Source organism: Bos mutus, chromosome 8 (assembly GCF_027580195.1).
Source record: "Bos mutus isolate GX-2022 chromosome 8, NWIPB_WYAK_1.1, whole genome shotgun sequence".
In the NCBI taxonomy this organism is placed as follows: domain Eukaryota; kingdom Metazoa; phylum Chordata; class Mammalia; order Artiodactyla; family Bovidae; genus Bos; species Bos mutus.
Window position 1 is genome coordinate 2,257,831 of NC_091624.1, and position 18,769 is coordinate 2,276,599.

The 18,769-nt window shown below is 48.8% G+C and overlaps 2 protein-coding genes across 2 annotated transcripts in view; one reads left to right on the plus strand and one right to left on the minus strand.

Annotated features, from left to right (window-relative positions):
- Positions 1-5,159, plus strand: part of STOM (stomatin) — a 33,667-nt gene extending 28,508 nt beyond the window's left edge. The window contains exon 7 of the mRNA XM_005889492.3: positions 3,177-5,159. Within this exon, the coding sequence (XP_005889554.1) occupies positions 3,177-3,371 (195 nt within the window). The 3' untranslated portion in view covers positions 3,372-5,159. The remainder of the gene's footprint in view (positions 1-3,176) is intronic.
- Positions 5,160-10,430: 5,271 nt separating this feature from the next.
- Positions 10,431-18,769, minus strand: part of GSN (gelsolin) — a 31,346-nt gene continuing 23,007 nt past the window's right edge. Inside the window, 5 exon segments of the mRNA XM_070374976.1 lie at positions 10,431-10,843; positions 11,430-11,490; positions 16,253-16,330; positions 16,558-16,682; positions 18,152-18,326. Coding sequence (XP_070231077.1) covers positions 10,674-10,843; positions 11,430-11,490; positions 16,253-16,330; positions 16,558-16,682; positions 18,152-18,326 — 609 coding nt within the window. The 3' untranslated portion in view covers positions 10,431-10,673.

Genomic DNA, 18,769 nt, shown 5'->3' on the forward strand with positions numbered 1-18,769 from the left:
AGTTCTTCTCAGTGTGGCTGGCACTGGGCCCTTCCCACACACTTAGGGGGACATAATGCTTTAAAATGCTGATAAATTCCAGTTTTTATCCTCTAATCTGGTCCCTTCTTCCAGTAAGGCTCCTCTGTCTCACCTAATGCACAGCACAGAACCCAGACACAGCCTGTGCCCCTCGAGTCCCGCCCAGTCCACCCCACACTGTTGAGTCTCAACAGCCCATTTCCTTCTCCGCCCACACCACTGGTGACTGACACCAGGTCGCTCTGAAAGCTCTCCTCCGTCTCTTCTCATACTGATGCTCTAACATCTGGTGGAGGCTTTTCTCTAACTCTGAGGCTTCCCACCGCCTTCAGGATAAAGACGAACACCTGGGTCCCTGCTGCCCTTCCCGCCCTCCTGTTCACCCCCCTCCCCGTCCTGTTCAGCCCCCCCAGTTCACCCCCACCTCCCCCTCCTGTTCACCCCCACCTCCCCCTCCTGCTCACCCCCCTCCCTATTCACCCCCTCCCCCCTCCCCCACTCACAGTTCACTCCCCCTCTGCCCTGTTCGCCCCCACCTCCCCCTCCTCCTCACAGTGCTCACCTGCTTATAGTTTCCTGGAACACTAGGTTTTTTTATACCGCAGTACCTTTTCCCATGTTCTGCCTGAAATAGTCTTTCTCACCTTAGTCCAAACAGCAAGGCCTCCATCCTCTATTGTTCCGCTTCATCGAGGGCATAACCCCACCACTTCACCTTTGGCAAAAACTGCTTTCCTCTTCCTGCCAGCTCTGGGTCTTGTACCTGCCTCAGTCAGCATTTGTCACGTTGGAATGAAATGATCTGCTTCCGAGTCCATCTGCCCTGCTTGGCCAGGAGCTGAAGGACGTGGAGGAGTCCCTCCTCTACCCTAGCCCCTTTATAGGTCTTGACACCCGGGAGGCCCCAAAGCTTACTGTGTAACTGAATGAAATTATACTGGTCGTAAGACCATTGCTTTCAATTCTCATATTCACAGAAGTATTGAAAACCTCCAGCTGTAAGTTGTAGATTTACCAGCCTAATAGTTTTTTAGGATCTGTGCAATAGTGTTTGCAGTCTTATTTCCCCTAAGAAATTCCCTGTGGATGTCATAATTGTTATACGTTGAATAAATACTCATACTTATGCAGTTGCATTGAAATAAAAATTTAGCATAAGAAGAAAAAAAAAACCATTAGTATTTTGAGATTCCTGTGAGAACAACCTAACTATACTTTTAGGAGGGTTATGGTATCTTTACACCTGTCCTCCTAGGATTAGGACTTAGGAATAGCTGCCTTGACTTGGCTTCTGACTCTCTTAAGAATTAGGGCATAGGTGGATCCAAAAGTTAGGTCTGGTCACTCGCCCTTGCTATGTAATTAGCTCTGTTTATACACTTCAACACGTAACAGACCTCTGTCTTCCTTACAATGGTCCCATGAGGTCGGTGCTTTCCCATTTTAAGAATAAGAAACTGAGGCTCAGAATGTTAAATAACCTTTCTGAGGACATTCAGCTAGGAAGCGTTAGGTTTGCAATTTGAGCTCAAGACCACCTAAACTCTTGGAGAAGGCAATGGCAACCCACTCCAGTACTCTTGGAGTCGGACATGACTAAGCAACTTCACTTTCACTTTTCACTTTCATGCATTGGAGAAGGAAATGGCAACCCACTCCAGTGTTCTTGCCTGGAGAATCCCAGGGACGGTGGAGCCTGGTGGGCTGCCGTCTATGGGGTCGCACAGAGTTGGACACGACTGAAGTGACTTAGCAGCAGCAGCAGCCACCTAAACTCTAAAACCCCTGCCCTCCCCACCTCTCCAAAAGCCTTCAAGCTTTGCTCACATAACCCCTCAAAGAATTCAGAAAATCTGTGTCCCATCTCACATTTTAAATAGACATGTACATTTTTTCATTTTGAATGTGGATATTTGCCAAACATATAAGTCCTGGCATGTTTTAAATATTGACATTTTGAGGTAAAACTGTTAACATCATTCATTTTAAATGCTTTCTTTGAAATTTAGGTAACAATGATTCCATTCTCTATTTTATAGAATGATGAGAAAATAAGCTCTTTTAATAGTTAGGAATTTTCATTTTTCGTTTTTCTCCTTGAATTTATGTTTTCATTTCACATCCCTACAGAGTCCTTTCCTAATATATTTTGTTATGAATTATTTCATCACCCTTCTGAAACACATCTAGTATATAAGTTAAACTACTTCGCAGTTTTCTCTGACTACAACCAAGGGTCTCAATGAGATGAATGAAGAATGAGTCCGTGTCTTGTCGACGGCTCTTACTTATTGCTAGAATAGGCAAGAGTCGGCATCAGTTCTCTTATTTTTCGTTTCTACAAGTATGAGAAGTAAGAAATCTTATTTATATAAATAAGTAGATGGAAATGGAAGGGGTTTTTTTAAATACTTTTATACAGTACTTAGCACTCCCTCTGAATTTATGTGCTGAAAAATCCTATGACTTTTTTGATCTTTCATGAAAAACATTTTTAATTATCTATCAGCTTGCAGTACAATAAGGTCCTCTTCCCTTTCTTTGAAATCAAAGAATTGAAAATCTATCTGACTTGCAAAAGGCTTTGTATCCAGTCATTTGGGTCATTCACTTTCTCAACTCCTACACAGAATTCTGAATTTTCCCTTTGTTTGACGCCCTGGAAATGGGAGAAAGACAATAAATAGTAAAAGAGGATGTCTTTTTTTTCAATTCTTATTGGAGTATAGTTGCTTCATAATGTTCGTTTCTCCTGTGCTGCAAAGTGAATCAGTGATACGTATGCATCCATCCCCTGTTTTTTGGATTTTCTTCCCATATAGGTCACCAGAGCCTTGAGTAGAGTCCCCTGTGCTACAGTCAGTTCCCATTGGTTATCCATTAGATCCATAGCATTGCATATAAATCGGTTCGCATCCCCCGGTCCATCCCCCCTCCTGTAAAGACGGTGTCTTGACCTCTGGCACACACTCAGGCACATCAGTTACAGGGAGAAGATCACAGAAACTGAGTATCTGGAAGCTGTTTTCCTGGGAACTGTTCTGGCCGACTCCCTGGAAATGTGTGGCTGGAGCCAGACGTGCCCTAGTTTGAAGGCTGCAGCTTGACAACCAGCGTTTCCTCTGGTTTAATCTCTTCTTGCCGCTGCTCCGTAGGTCATTGCGGCTGAGGGAGAAATGAACGCGTCCAGGGCTCTGAAAGAGGCCTCCATGGTCATCACCGAGTCTCCCGCCGCCCTCCAGCTGCGGTACCTGCAGACGCTGACCACCATTGCTGCTGAGAAAAACTCGACCATCATCTTCCCTCTGCCCATAGACATGCTGCAGACTATCATGGGGCCAAAACAGTGAGCCGCGGGGGCGGCAGAGCTGAGACGGGCCCAAACCGGCCCTCAGCCGGGAGGTGGAGGGGTGCACGCTGGGCCTTTCTCCCTCCCTCCCCTGTTCCATAGGTTGAGTGTGATATTCTTACAACGCGTAGTGATCCTAGCAACAGATGAAGGTTGTTAGCTTGTAAATACGACATGAGAGAGAGAGGTGATTAATGTAAGATAACCTTACTCTAAAATATTTAAAAGTTCATGTGTTTAGATTGCTCCATGATAGGTGAAGTCCATCTTCTTTCAGATTTCATCGAGTCGTTCTGCACCCTCCATCAGCCTCCAGGCCAGAAGCAAGAAGATAGAGTATCTCTGCAAGACAAACATTTTGCAGAGAATAGTGACCTTGGGCTACAAGCAGCTTCTCTGGGCCACGCGTGCCTTACTTCCGGGGAATCTTAATTAAGGAAATTTTCCTAACGTTCGTCTACTTTCTAAACTCAGAGCAGGTTGCAAACTATTCCTTACTTGAGAGGAGACATGTTCTTGCCAGTGCCTGTCAGCACTGGAGGTCAAGATCGAGGGAGATGATCACCCAGATTCTTGAGGGCCTTAAACCCACTGCTTTAGGGATCCGTTCAGAACAACGCGGGTTGTTGTTTTTAACGTCATTGAGCCCCTTTATGAGTAAATGATTCCTCTCTCTTTCAAACCAGCTAAATACTTACCACAGAAGTGCTTTTTTCTCACTTTTGCCTATTCTCATATGTCAGATTCTAAATATTTGAATTTTTAAAATAAAATTTTCTCTAAGTCCTATAAATAGTTGTTTATACACCAATTTGAATGGCTTAAGGACTAATACTTGATAAAATACATCTTTAGAAAACTATATTTTACTGTCTGCATGTTAACAACTCTTGGACGCTGTGAGCTATCTTGGTTACCGTTCATTAAGTAACAGAAGGAATTCATAGTCAGGCACACAGTATCCAAGGAGCTTGGAAGAACAGTCAAACTTGGCATATCTGTAGAGATATGGCTCTTTTTGATTTGCCTGGTCATCTTTCTGTCATATATGTTGATGCTGAAGGAGGAACTGGTCAGCGCTTCTGAACCGCTGTAATTTTAGGAAGCATCTTCCGTTTCACAAATGCCTGTGAAGCCAAGCACCTGGTATTCTTCCTGTTGGTTTCTGGAAAGCCGGCTAGTGCATTTGTACTGCTTCCTCTTGGAAGCTGTGAGATCACTTTTAAAAATTTAAAAATAGCAGTGTCCTCACCCAGAGCCGCCCCTTGTATCTGTCCTCAGCGGGTCACTTGTCAGTCTTCCTGAGTCCCTCCCCAGCAGCCCATTTCCAAGTTTACTTTACGGAGCCTTGGACCACCGTGGATCCGGGTCCTGGCTGAGCTCATTAGATGTATATGGAGCATTTTGACTTGGAACTCAAGCTGCATTTCTATTTTCAATTTTAAAATTGAAATGATTTTCTCTCTTTTGCGAGGTGGCTCACCCCTGACTACTAAGGACCAGGAGACAACCGCATATCCTGGCTAAAAGTCTCTTCTCAGACTTTAAGGTTCAGTGCTTTCTGTTCCTTGAGTCTGTTTCCAGACACCAGACAGTCTTCGCTCTTCTTCCTCGTGGGTTGTGGGTTGAAGTTAAGTCGCCTGGGAGAGAGGAGCCGTAGAAGGAGCTGCAGGGTGACAGCGGGCAGTGTTAGTGCGAGGGCTTTTCCAGGTGGCCCCCTTAGTGCGAGGGCTTTTCCAGGCGGCCCCCTCTGCAATGCTGTGCATAATAAAGTGTGAGCTCATACTGATTTTCTGGGATGAGAATCTGTTTCTGCCTGCATGTGGTATGTGTGGATTTCGTTTTTCAGAAGTGGCACATGTGTTTCTCCAGGCCTGGACTGGCTGCTTTGGCTGCTGCACACTCTTCCTGGGCCAGAGGAAGAGGGGAGGCCACGGCCTTCTGCCGTCTGTCGTGTCTTACTCCCTCTGGTGTCCACGCAGCTTCCCTGAGGAGTTTGAGATCCACGAATCCTTGGCTGGTCTGATTTCCCAAACAGGACAGGGCCTCACTTCTTCCTGTCACCCAGCTAACTCACTGGCATAAACCCTACTTATAAAGAGGAATAAATGATATAAAACCAATGGGGGGCATTGTAAAAACCTATACCAAAGAGTTAAGAATGGATGTTTTTGGAAGACATCACATAGAAGCTTTCACTTTTTCTATATTTTAATGTTTTACGATAATCACAAATCTATCAGAAAAAGCAAATAGGATATTTCCATTTGGAAAGCTTTAAAATAAAGAGAAAAAACAACCCCTACCCTCCAAAAAGCTATGGGTGTTACCTGCGACATTCAACCTTTAAAAGACTGTCCTGAGGGATTTCCCTGGTGTCCAGTGGTTAAGAATCCGCCTTCCAACGCAGGGGACGGGAGTTCAGTCCCTAGGCAGGGAGCCAAGATCCCACATGCTGAAGGGCAGCTAAGCCCGCGTGCCACAAGTACAGAGCAGCACCTCCACCCCCGGCCACGGCCAGACAAGGCCCAGCACCGCCGAGATGAACGAAAGGCACGCGCAGCCATGGCTGACCCTGTGACCCGTGCACGGGGCCTGCCGAGCTCCTATGTCCATGAACCATGAAATTTTGCAGGCAAGAATACGGGAGTGGGCTTCCATTTCCTGTTGTAGGGATCGTCCCAGCCCGGGGCTGAGCCTGCATTCCACGTGTCTCCTGCGTGGCAGGCGGGTTCTTTACCACTAGCTCCCCGAGAAACCCGGAGAAAACGAAGAGCGGCCTTGGATCAACGGCCACCACCTGTGGAGCAGCAGGCACCCGGCTCTGTGCTCAAGTACTTGTGCACACATTTTATCTTCAAAACAGCTTGATGGGATGCATTTTTATCCCCATGTTACTGATGAGGACCCTGGAGTTCAGAGTGCCTTACCCAGCATCACATGGTTAGGAAGCAGCAGACTTGAGAGTCAAACGTGGCTCTGTCTACAGTCAGACTCCTGAGGCGTCTGTTGTGCCCTCGTGTGACAGCGCCTGCCCCCACCACTCCCGTGCACACACCACCAGTCACTTTATATGCAGACCACAGCTTTTCAGCACTGTTGAGATTCAAATTTGACTAGTGGAATTTTGCATTCATAGCCAAGCAGGCCTTAAACTTCAGTTTTGGGCTGTCAGTTCAGTCCGAGTGAAAGAAGTAGGTTGGGTGTTTGTAGCCACGACATGTTACAACACACTCACCTGAGTGGGAGGAAACCGGGCTTCCACAGATCTCTGAGGTTACGTGGCCTTTTAAAATATTTCTGTGATCTTTACACTGGGCTGCTTCACAAGGTCACTCTGCTAGGAAATAGTGAACCACCTATTTCCAAACTTCTTTTTAGCCGCAACCTTTCCCCCTGTTTTTTCAAAGGAAACTCCAAAGTAAACGAATAAATTCTCAAGTTCACATTTATAACATTTACTTAATGTCAATCAGTGAGGCTGCATTGAAAACAATTGGAGTTAGAAAGGCAGTTACATCCTTAAATGAGGCTCTACCTTCAGTTTCCCGTTTGTTTCGAGTGTCTGTGATATTTGTTACCACTTTAAAAACTAAATTTCAACCAAATTGTGAAATCACTGAAGCACCTCGTAGAATTCTATTGATCCCAGTTTTAAAATCACTGAATTTGACTTGAACCCAGGTCTGACTTCGAAGTCCAGCTTTCAAGCCCTCCATTGTGACAACTCTGGTTGGGTACTGTACAAAGACAGTATTACCATTTTGCAGGGGGGAAACTGAAGCTCACGTAAGTTTTCTGTCCTATGCTTAGTGCCTTGCACACTGCCTGGCATAAATATGTTATCTATTCAACTGAATTGTCCAAGATAGGATGCAGGTTCTAAGCCCAGGCCAACCTCTTTCCAGGAGACGCCCCATTGGCACTTGGGCATTTCATGGCATTTTGCAATGACTTCTCCATCGTACATGATGGAATCCACCGTCTCTCAAAAACCATTAGGAAGAGAAAAATATGTGGTTGAAGTGATAGTGTTCCTGACTCATTATTTTGCCTTTGAGAGAAAAAATACGGGGCTGAAGCAATTCAGTTGCCTCAGGCAACTCCCTTTCTCAGAGTTCACAGGTCTCTCTCTCTGAAGCCACAGGCACCAATAAACAGAAATTGGCCAATAAACCTCCTTGAATGCCAATAAAAGGAAATGAAAACTGCAGGGCGGGTTCACCTGTGCTGGACTCCCTCAGGTTGCCAGGACTGGGAGCTGTCTAGACAGGCCTCCCCGCCGCTAGGGAAGCCCTACAAGCTCCAGGTGGTCAAGGCCCCTTTGTTCCAGAGTTTCGCATTTGTCATGTTAATAGCTTTGACCCTGAAATTGGCCTTCTGGAATAAAGGCAGGCATTACAAGTTCAAGTCCAACCCCCTCTCTGCAGACTTTGAGGCCCTCTGTGAATTCCTGCCTTCCCTGTCTTCTGCCCTAGCCTCCCCTTACCCCCGCCCCGCAATTCCTGCTGTTTGTCCCTGAGCACAGCAGCCTCCCTCCAGCTCCGACTCGGGGCTGCTCACACCCTGCCTCAGACAGTAAAGAATCTGCCCACAATGTGGGTTCCATCCCTGGATTGGAAAGATTCCATGGAGGAGGAAATGCCAGCCCACTCCAGTATTCTTGCCTGGAGAATCCCCATGGACAGAGGAGCCTGGCGGGCTACAGTCCGTGGGGTTGCAAGGAGTTGGACAGGACTGAGCGACCAAGCACACAACACAGCACAAGTGCCTGACATGACCTGACCCACCTCCCACCCCGACTGTGTCACCTGGAAAATTCCTTCCCCGATACATTCGTCACTTCTGCGATGAATCAGACTCTCTTGAGGTAGGGCTCCCCCTGGGGAATTTTATACTTTTAAAAAGCTCCCTGGGCAATTTGCATGATCAGCCAGCTTTGGAAACAATGGTGTAAACACACACACACACACACACACACACACACACACACACACACGCCCTTCCCACCCCAGAACCCCTCACACTGGCTTCTGTTCTTCTACATCCTCTGCAGGGGAGTTTTCCTTCTGTAACTTGATAGGGATGGGGGAGAGGGAGGTGGCATGGAACAAAAGAGGAAACCACCAGAGAAAAGACCAGAAGGATGGAGGGGAGGGGAGGGGCTTGTCCCTCTTCAGTTCTTTGGACTGATTTGGGATCTCCATGGAGAAAAGGTTTAGAGACACGAGTTCATGGAAATGTCTAACAGGCACTGTCAGGGGAGTGTGCAATTTCCTCGTTTCTGTCTCATTACAACAAAAATTTGAAGCGACGGACGTTAAAGCCCTCAGCGTGTCACAGCTCTTGGATGGTGTCACAGCTCCGTGTTATTTAGAAAATAAAGGAAAATAACATCCTCGAGGCATGAGGGCAAGCCGACCCAAAAGATGCGAAGAGGAAAGAGAGAGAGAGAGTGCCCGTGCATGACCCCCGGCCCTTTGGCTCTTCTTTTTACATGGTTTTTCCTTCCCCTGGGCCTGCCCTGTGTAAACTGGGCTCCATCTGAGGTCCTCACTCCAGTCCTTGGACCTTCCTTTGTCCTATTTTCGCGGGCTTTTCCCCTCCTTGTCTTTTAGCCACTCCCATTCTGGACTCCTGTTTCCTCTTCTGCCTAACAGGACTTTGTGACAACGTGAGCATGAGCAGAGAGTCAGGGTCTGGGGACCAAAGGGGCACAGAGGCCCTCACCCATGCTGCAAACTCGGAGAGCACCCAGGGGCACCTCCTGTCAGCAGAAACACTCGTGGCAAGCAGAGGAGACGAAGAAGAGCCATGTAGATGCTCCAGGGGAGGGCAACCCCCGGGAGTGTAAGTGACTCTAGGGTCCCGCTACTGCCTTGACCTCCTTGCCCCCAGTGTTCCAAGGCCGTGCCTCCCAATGACTGACCGAAGTGGGGCGATTAGACACACTTCATCCGCTCCTGGGAGACCTTCATCGCCTTTGTTGGCTGATGGGCTCTAGAACATTCTGAATCAAACAAATATTTGTACACCAACGTTCAGAGTAACACTTTTTTTTAAAGAAAATCTATTTATTCGTCTGCATCAACTCTCAGCTGCGGCACACGGGATCTTAGTTGCCCTGCAGCACCCCCAACCAGGGACTGAACCTCCGTCCCCCACGTTGAAGAGGGATTCTTAACCACTGGACCACCAGGGAAGACCCCCAGAGGCATTATTCACAGCAGCCAAAAGGTGGAGAGGATCTGAGTGTCCATCGATGGATGAAAGCATGAATGAGACGGTATATACACACACGATGGAATAGTATTCAGCCACAAGAAGAATGCAGTTACTTTATGGGCTGTAAAATGTATGAATCCTGAAAGCATCAAGCTAAGTGAAATAAGCCAGACAGAAGGCAAGTGCATGGTTCCACTTCCACGATGCACCTAGAACAGGCAAGTTCACAGAGACAGAAAGTGCAATAAGGTTCCCAGGGGCAGATGGGAAGTAGGAAGAGGGAAGGAGTTGTGTCATGGGCACAGGGTATAAAGCTAAGCTGGGGATTAGGAAAAAGGTTTGGGTGGAGATGGTGGGGACAGCTCCACAACGCCACCAGTGTCTTCAGCGCTGCTGAATCGTACATTTGCAAATGATCAAAAGGATAAATTAACAACACAAATGGGACTATGCCATTAATTTTTTTTTCACTTTGTCTCAGGACTCCCCAAAAGCTATGCAAAAGCCTCCTGGACTGCACGGCTGTCTAAGACGCATCCACCCAACCCCTCTTCCTCCCTGCTTCACATGGGGTCAGATGGCATCTGTCTGAAGGCTCTCCAGCCTCCTCTGGCTGCCTATCAATCTCCTTCCATACAAGCACTCTCCCCCTAGTGCAGTCTCTGCCCATTCCATCTCATCTTGGCATCTGCTTCTCGGAGGATCAGATTTATATGTGGGTTGAATGAAGCTCATTCACTGGGTCTCAGGCACAGGCCAACCCCCCACCCCCACCCCATGGACCCTTCCCAGAACAGTGAGGATACTTCTCAGGACAAACAACCACAGCAGGTCACACACTTCAAAAAGCTTTTTATTGAATTCAATTTTCAAAAGCACAGACACTTGAGACAATTCTGCAAGGACCCTGAATTTTTGCAGGGCTGTTTTGGCTACAGTAAAAAAAAAAAAAGGAAAAAGAAAAAACCAACCACACGCGCACACACACCAGGTTGACCCTGCTCACTCTAAGGTCTCCTCTCGAAGGGCGGACAGTTCTGAAAGGCACTGGCCGGCAATGGGGTGGGGCCTGCCTTCCTCAGGCAGCCAGCTCAGCGAGGGCCCTGTCCAAGGGGTCCACAGACCAATAGTTGTCATCCCAGCCGAGGAACCAGCCCACGAACGAGGGGGGCTCGAAGCCCTGCTTCACCACAGTGATGGGGGTCCGCCGGTCACGATTAGCTGGGTCCGTCTCGATGTAGCGCTTAGCTGCAGACACATGGGCAGAAGAATCCTCAGTGTCTCCACCACCGAGGAGAGCTGGTTCCACGCCTACGGTGGCTGTGGTCCCCCTGCCCCTAAAACCCAACCCCTCCCCTGGACACCACCATTCCTTAAAGGCAACGACAACCACGTGACTCCTTCACTGCCCCGCCCAGAAACACAGGAAAGGCCAGGGGTCACAGTTTAACCTCCAGCTTCACAAGGCGTGCCTCATTGTTCTCTAGCGTCCCCTACTGGAAGGTATTAAAGAAACCAGCTTCTGGATTTCCAGCTCCCAAATCAGACTCTACTCAGCTACCAGAGACCTGCTTTCCTGCATCTAGATCCAGATGCGGTTAGTCCCTGGGCATCCTGGGAACCCGAGGCAGCTTCTATCTGCCTCTTCCTCTTGCTGTGACCCACGGCTTCTGCAGGAACCGAGCTGTTCTCTCACCACCCAGGGAGGGCTCACCAGGGGCTGGCCGTGGGGGAGGAAGCCCCCACCCCGCTGTCACGAACTCCCAGACCCGCACAGGAAGCTGCTCCCGCCCCACCGCCCGAAACAGACCGGCAGGCACGCGTGGGTCCTCACCAGAGGTCAGGGCTTCTGTCTTCTCCTCTTCTTGAGAATCCTTACCAACCCAGACAAAGACCTGGAGGAGAGGCAGAAGAGGGAAGGTGTGAGATGAAGCCGCACGGGGGCACTGGCCCAGCTTGCTGTTGGAAGAGGAGGAGGTTCCAGGTGCGGGCCGGACACCCCCCTCCCCTTCACAGCCCACGGACTGTGACTAGAGGACTGGGGAACAGACACGGCGAACTGGTGGCCGACACCCCGCTTTGCAGGCCCGCCCTCCACTGGAGGCTGGTGGTCCGCTGTGTCTTCTTAGACAAATGGAGTCACTAGCGGATTACCTTCAATCCAGACTGCAGATCCCCCTGAGAACGCGGAGGGCCTGGCAACCACGACCACTCACAGGCGGCTGAAGCTGAGCAGTAGCTGCCCCTGTGCTGGGAAGTCCCACCTGCCTCAGACTCCCCCGCACCTTCACGTCCTCCACCCCGGCCTGCCTCAGTCAATAACACTGACAACCAAGCTGGGACAGCCATGAGACGGAGCCCCTTCTCTAGAAGTTCACGAATGATCCGTTTGGGGGCATAAACTTATTCAACCAGTGAGCAGACTAATGTGCTCACTAGTTTATTGATCCAACCAATGAGCACTGAGTCTGCTGGGGGCCACTCTCTTGGTATCTGAGCCAATAGGGTTCTAAGCCTTGGAAGAGAAGTAAGTCATCACCACTACCGCCATCTTGAGTCTTCAGTTCAGTCGCTCAGTCGTGTCCAACTCTTCGCGACCCCATGAATCGCAGCACGCCAGGCCTCTCTGTCCATCACCAATTCCTGGAGTTCACCCAACTCATGTCCATGGAGTCGGTGATGCAATCCAGCCATCTCATCCTCTGTCGTCCCCTTCTCCTCCTGCCCCCAATCCCTCCCAGCATCAGAGTCTTTTCCAAAGAGTCAACTGTTTGTATGAGGTGGCCAAAGTATTGGAGTTTCAGCTTTAGCATCAGTCCTTCCAAAGAACACCCAGGGCTGATCTCCTTCAGAATGGATGGGTTGGATCTCCTTGCAGTCCAAGGGACTCTCAAGAGTCTTCTCCAACACCACAGTTCAAAAGCATCAATTCTTCTGCGCTCAGCCTTCTTCACAGTCCAACTCTCACATCCATACATGACCACAGGAAAAACCATAGCCTTGACTAGACGAACCTTTGTTGGCAAAGTAATGTCTCTGGTTTTGAATATGCTATCTAGGTTGGTCATAACTTTCCTTCCAAGGAGTAAGCATCTTTTAATTTCATGGCTGCAGTCACCATCTGCAGTGATTTTGGAGCCCAAAAAATAAACTCTGACACTGTTTCCACTGTTTTCCCATCTATTTCCCATGAAGTGATGGGACCAGATGCCATGATCTTCATTTTCTGAATGTTGAGTTTTAAGCCAAATTTTTCACTCTCCACTTTCACTTTCATCAAGAGGCTTTTTAGTTCCTCTTCACTTTCTGCCATAAGGGTGGTGTCATCTGCATATCTGAGGTTATTGATATTTCTCCCTGCAATCTTGATTCCGGCTTGTGCTTCTTCCAGTCTGGCATTTCTCATGATGTACTCTGCATATAAGTTAAATAAACAGGGTGACAATATACAGCCTTGATGTACTCCTTTTCCTATTTGGAACCAATCTGTTGTTCCATGTCCAGTTCTAACTGTTGCTACCTGACCTGCATACAGGTTTCTCAAGAGGCAGGTCAGGTGGTCTGGTATTCCCATCTCTTTCAGAAGTTTCCACAGTTTATTGTGATCCACACAGTCTAAGGCTTTGGCATAGTCAATAAAACAGAAATAGATGTTTTTCTGGAACTCTCTTGCTTTTTCCATGATCCAGCAGATGTTGGCAATTTGGTCTCTGGTTCCTCTGCCTTTTCTAAAACCAGCTTGAACATCTGGAAGTTCATTGTTCACATATTGCTGAAGCCTGGCTTGGAGAATTTTGAGCATTACTTTACTAGCGTGTGAGATGAGTGCAATTGTGCGGTAGTTTGAGCATTCTTTGGCATTGCCTCTCTTTGGGATTGAAATGAAAACTGACCTTTTCCAGTCCTGTGGCCACTGCTGAGTTTTCCAAATTTGTGGGCATATTGAGTGCAGCACTTTCACAGCATCATCTTCCAGGATTTGAAATAGCTCAACTGGAACTCCATCACCTCCACTAGCTTTGTTCGTAGTGATGCTTTCTAAGGCCCACTTGACTTCACATTCCAGGATGTCTGGCTCTAGGTCAGTGATCACACCATCGTGATTATCTGGGTCGTGAAGATCTTTTTTGTATAGTTCTGTGTATTCTTGCCACCTCTTCTTAGTATCTTCTGCTTCTGTTAGGTCCATATCATTTCTGTCCTTTATCGAGCCCATCTTTGCATGAAATGTTCCCTTGGTATCTCTAATTTTCTTGAAGAGATCTCTAGTCTTTCCCATTCTGTTGTTTTCCTCTATTTCTTTGCATTGATCGCTGAAGAAGGCTTTCTTATCTCTCCTTGCTATTCTTTGGAACTCTGCATTCAGATGCTTATATCTTTCATTTTCTCCTTTGCATTTTGCTTCTCTTCTTTTCACAGCTATTTGTAAGGCCTCCCCAGACAGCCATTTTGCTTTTTTGCATTTCTTTTCCACGGGGATGGTCTTGATCCCTGGCTCCTGTACAATGTCACGAACCTCCGCCCTTAGTTCATCAGGCACTCTTGTCTATCAGATCTAGTCCCTTAAATCTATTTCTCACTTCCACAGTATATCATAAGGAATTTGATTTAGGTCATACCTGAATGGTCTAGTGGTTTTCCCTACTTTCTTCAATTTAAGTCTGAATTTGGCAATAAGGAGTTCATGATCTGAGCCACACTCAGCTACTAGTCTTGTTTTTGCTGACTGTATAGAGCTTCCCCATCTTTGGCTGCAAAGAATACAATCAATCTGATTTTAGTGTTGACCATCTGGTGATGTCCATGTGTAGAGTCTTCTCTTGTGTTGTTGGAAGAGAGTGTTTGCTATGACCAGTGCGTTCTCTTGGCAAAACTCTATTAGCCTTTGCCCTACTTCATTCCATATTCCAAGGCCAAATTTGCCTGTTACCCCAAGTATTTCTTGACTTTCTACTTTTGCATTCCAGTCCCCTATAATGAAAAGGACATCTTTTTTGGGTGTTAGTTCTAAAAGGTCTCATAGGTGTTCATAGAACCGTTCAACTTCAGCTTCTTAAGATGAGCTTTATTACCCCAAAAAATCATTTCAGCTGATTTTTATGTGTCATCTATTCTGATGTGTATCTAAAATATTTTATTATTTGTAATATAAATTTATTTTAATTGGAGGCTAATTACTTTACAATATTGTATTGGTTTTGCCATACATCAACATGAATCCACCACGAGTATACACGTGTTCCCCATCCTGAACCCCCCTCCCAGCTCCCTCCCCATACCATCCCTCTGGGTCATCCCAGTGCACCAGCCCCAAGCTTCCTGTATCCTGCATTGAACCTGGACTGGCGATTCGTTTCACATATGAAATTATACATGTTTCAGTGCCATTCTCCCAAATCATCCTACCCTCTCCCTCTCCCACAGAGTCCAAAAGACTGTTCTATACATCTGTGTCTCTTTTGCTGTCTCTCATACAGGGTTATCGTTACCATCTTTCTAAATTCCATATATATGCGTTAGTATACTGTATTGGTATTTTTCTTTCTGGCTTACTTCACTCTGTATAATAGGCTCCAGTTTCATTCACCTCATTAGAACTGATTCAAATGTATTTTTAATGGCTGAGTAATACTCCATTGTGTATATGCACCACACCTTTCTTATCCATTCATCTGCTGATGGACATCCAGGTTGCTTCCATGTCCTGGCTATTGTAAACAGTGCTGTCATAAAATGTGAAAGCGTTCATCACTCAGTCATGTCTCTTGCAACCCTACAGACTGTAGTCCGACAAGCTCCTCTATCCATGGAGTTCTCCAGGCAAGAATACTGGAGTGGGTGGTCATTCCCTTTTCCAGGGGATTGCCCCAACCCAGGGACTGAACCCAAGTCTCCTGCATTACAGGTGGACTCTTTACCATCTGAGCCACCAGGGGTGCCCATTCATAAGATGGTATCAGACAAGAGAATGCAGACACTTTCGCCCTTATGAACAGCTGTGTGCCTGCTACCTGGCGCCTCCCCACCAGCTATGCATGGTGTCTATCCTGTTCATCACAGGACTCCCAGCAACCCAGCATTCTGCCTGGAAGACAGTGATGCTTCACATGTGTTGACTGAGCGCATGAACACACAGATGAACAAGCAGATTAAGGAGCCAATGGAACAAAGGAGCCAGCAGCTGATGGCTAAACTGCAAAGCTTCTGGTACTGACCTTCCAACCGGGGAGCCCAAGAAGAAGCCGGGCAGATGCAGAGCAGTCTTGCACCTGCATGGCTGCTATGTTCAACCCTGACAACTCGCGGAGGAGACAGCTCGCTAGGAAGGGCTACTGACTGCCATCCCTCACGAGGACGCAAGGCCCTTGGGGACAGGGGCATGTCTCTTTCTAGGTGAGAGGTTACGCCTGCATGAGATGTGAACCAAAGCCCAACTGTCTTTACCAACAGGTTCAAAGTAAGAGTTCACGCTCCCCTAAGGCCTGGGAACGAATGCTGGTCATCTGATTTGCCTTTCTAAGGTGCTTTGCTATTGGCAAGGGGATTCTACCTGCCTCTCATCTGCTGGGATAATGCAAGGTGGGCACCATCACGCCCAAGCTGCAGATGAGGACACGGAGCTCAGAGCGGGAAGTTACTTGGGGGACCGTCCATTACCTGGTCCCAGGTGTCCAGAAGCATGACGTCATCAGTGGCCAAGTCTTCCTGCATGAGCTCGCCAGGGACCTCCTCGATCTAGGAAGGGATGGAAGAGGTTAATGAGAGCCCACCGCAAGCCGCCTTCCCCCAGCTCTCTCTGCCCTCCATGGGGAGCTGCTGAGCTGGCTCCAGCCTGTGGGGGTCTGTACTGGGTCGTCAGAAGGCCTCTCCCTGCCCCTGCTGTGGATGCCTCAGCTTGTTCCCTGGAAAACACCTCCCAAGGGGCGAGCAGGGAGCGACCTCGGACCTCCTCTGGGACTCACCACGAAACGTCCGATCTTGTTGGAGCAGGCGAAGAGGCGAGGAGGGTGGGCGTCCATCTTCTTGTCCTTCAGCCGTGGGGACGTGCGGTAGGCGGCCTTCCCACCCAGGGCCTCCCAGAAGCTGTCTGTGAGGGGAGGCCAAGCCAGTTACCAGCTGACACCACCTGCCCCCTCCAGCACTTCCCCGCAGACTCTGGGACAAATGCTGCCTTCGCATAGCCAAGTGCTCTCAACCGCCACCCGGCATCTTAAAACCCCAGTGTGACCAAGAGGGACAGGGCCTGCGGGACTCGAGGGTGATGAAGCAGAGGCCCCGGGGGGCAGACTCAGCAGCAGACACAGGGCCGGGGCTGCTTCTGCTCTGAGACTGGCACAGCACTGTGGGATGGGGATAATCATCCCCGCTCGACAAACAAGGCGGCTGAGGCTCAGAGAGGCCAAGCCACTTGCCCAGCACCACACAGCAGGCACAGAGTAAAGCCACCTCATCTGACTCCAGTCCCCTGTATTTTCCCACTATATCTGCTCCAGCCACATGTGCTTTTTATATTTAAATGCATTTTCCCACCAGTCATATTTAAATATACATTAACTGAAGCATGTGACTGGTGGTGGTTTAGTCATGTCTGACTCTTTTCCAACCCCATGGACTAACCACCAGGCTCCTCTGTCCGCGGGATTTCCCAGGCAAGAATACTGGAGTGGGTGCCCTTTCCTTCTCCAAGGGATGTTCCCGACCCAGGGATCGAACCTGAGGCTCCTGCATTGGCAGGTGGATTCTTTCCCACTGGGCCACCAAGGAAAGCCCATAACCATGTGACCAGTGGTGACCAAATTAGACCTAGCAGATACAGAACACGTCCACTCTTTCAGACGTTTTCAATGGATTATGTGACTCTAGATCGAACTATTCTTCCCCATTTCTGCTTAGCATCAAGCAAGAGAGAGCGGGCTTAAAACCAAGGAGGGAAAGATCTAGGGTTAGCATAAGGGAAGTGCTCCTGACTCCCGCTCTGGAAACAAGGCAGGCTCGTGGCATTTCTGTCCACGAAGCTTCTCAAGGTTAGGACAGACCACAGCCCCCATGAGGCCGATGCTGCCACATATAATCTTTCACGGCTTTCCCGCAAGTGAGCCCCCCTCCAGCTGCCTTCCCCACCTGCCCCAGCCCACACTGGGCTCTCCTTTCTCTAACTCCTAGACGCCTCCCTCTCAATGACCACATTCTCATTTTCATCTTGGGTGTACGTGTTGGCCGTGTCCGACTCTGCGACCCCATGGACTGTGGCCCACCAGGATCCTCTGTCCGTGGGATTCTCCAGGCAAGTATACTGGAGTGGATTGCCATGCCCTCCTCCAGGGGATCTTCCCGACCCGGGGATTAAACCCAAGTCTCCCGCATTGCAGGCAGATTCCTTACTGTCTGAGCCACCAGAGAAGCCCCCTTTTCATCTCACCCACTTTAGTGAACATACGTTAGGGGATAAGTGCTGAGGCAGGAGGAGGATAACGAAAGCCCCGAGCAGACAGGAGGCAGGGGAACCCAGCAGCTCCATCCCCAGAGAGCAGCAGGCCCCTTGCCTCTCGCTCCTACCTGGCTCGCTGCCTTCTGCCACCTGCACGGGTTGCGCCCGAAGCACCCTGAGCAGCTCCAGGGCCCCGGTCTTCTCTGCCTCGCTGGCTCCCGCACCCACCCACAGGTAGGCGGCCGAGGGGGTCTTCAGGACAAAGGCATCGTTGGAATTCAGCGCGCCAGCCTTGGGCATCACCTGGGAGGGTAGTGCTCAATTAATCAATCAGGAAATAGGTAAAAAGGCTTCACCCACTCCTCGCAGCCCAGGAGACACTGCAGCAAGAGCAGCTCTTACGGGTGGACTTGGAGGAGGGAACGTGTGCCCCATCAGAGCTGAGGACAAGGACTCGGGACACTGAGGGGCTCAGCTGACTCCCACGAGCCACGAATGCACTGTGCTTAGCCAAGGAGATTCTAGAAATCGGGGAGGCATTAATAGAAGTTGAGCACCCACAACAAAGGAGGTGATAATCCCATTGTCCTCTAGGCTGCTCAGCAGGATTACGTTCAGCTTCTGCATCTTCCACTATAAAAGGGACAGCAGCCAACTGGATGGAATCAAGAACAACATCCAGATTGTGAAGAATGGACTATCTGTTAGGTAATGACTTGGCCATCATGGAAGGCATGCGAGGGACA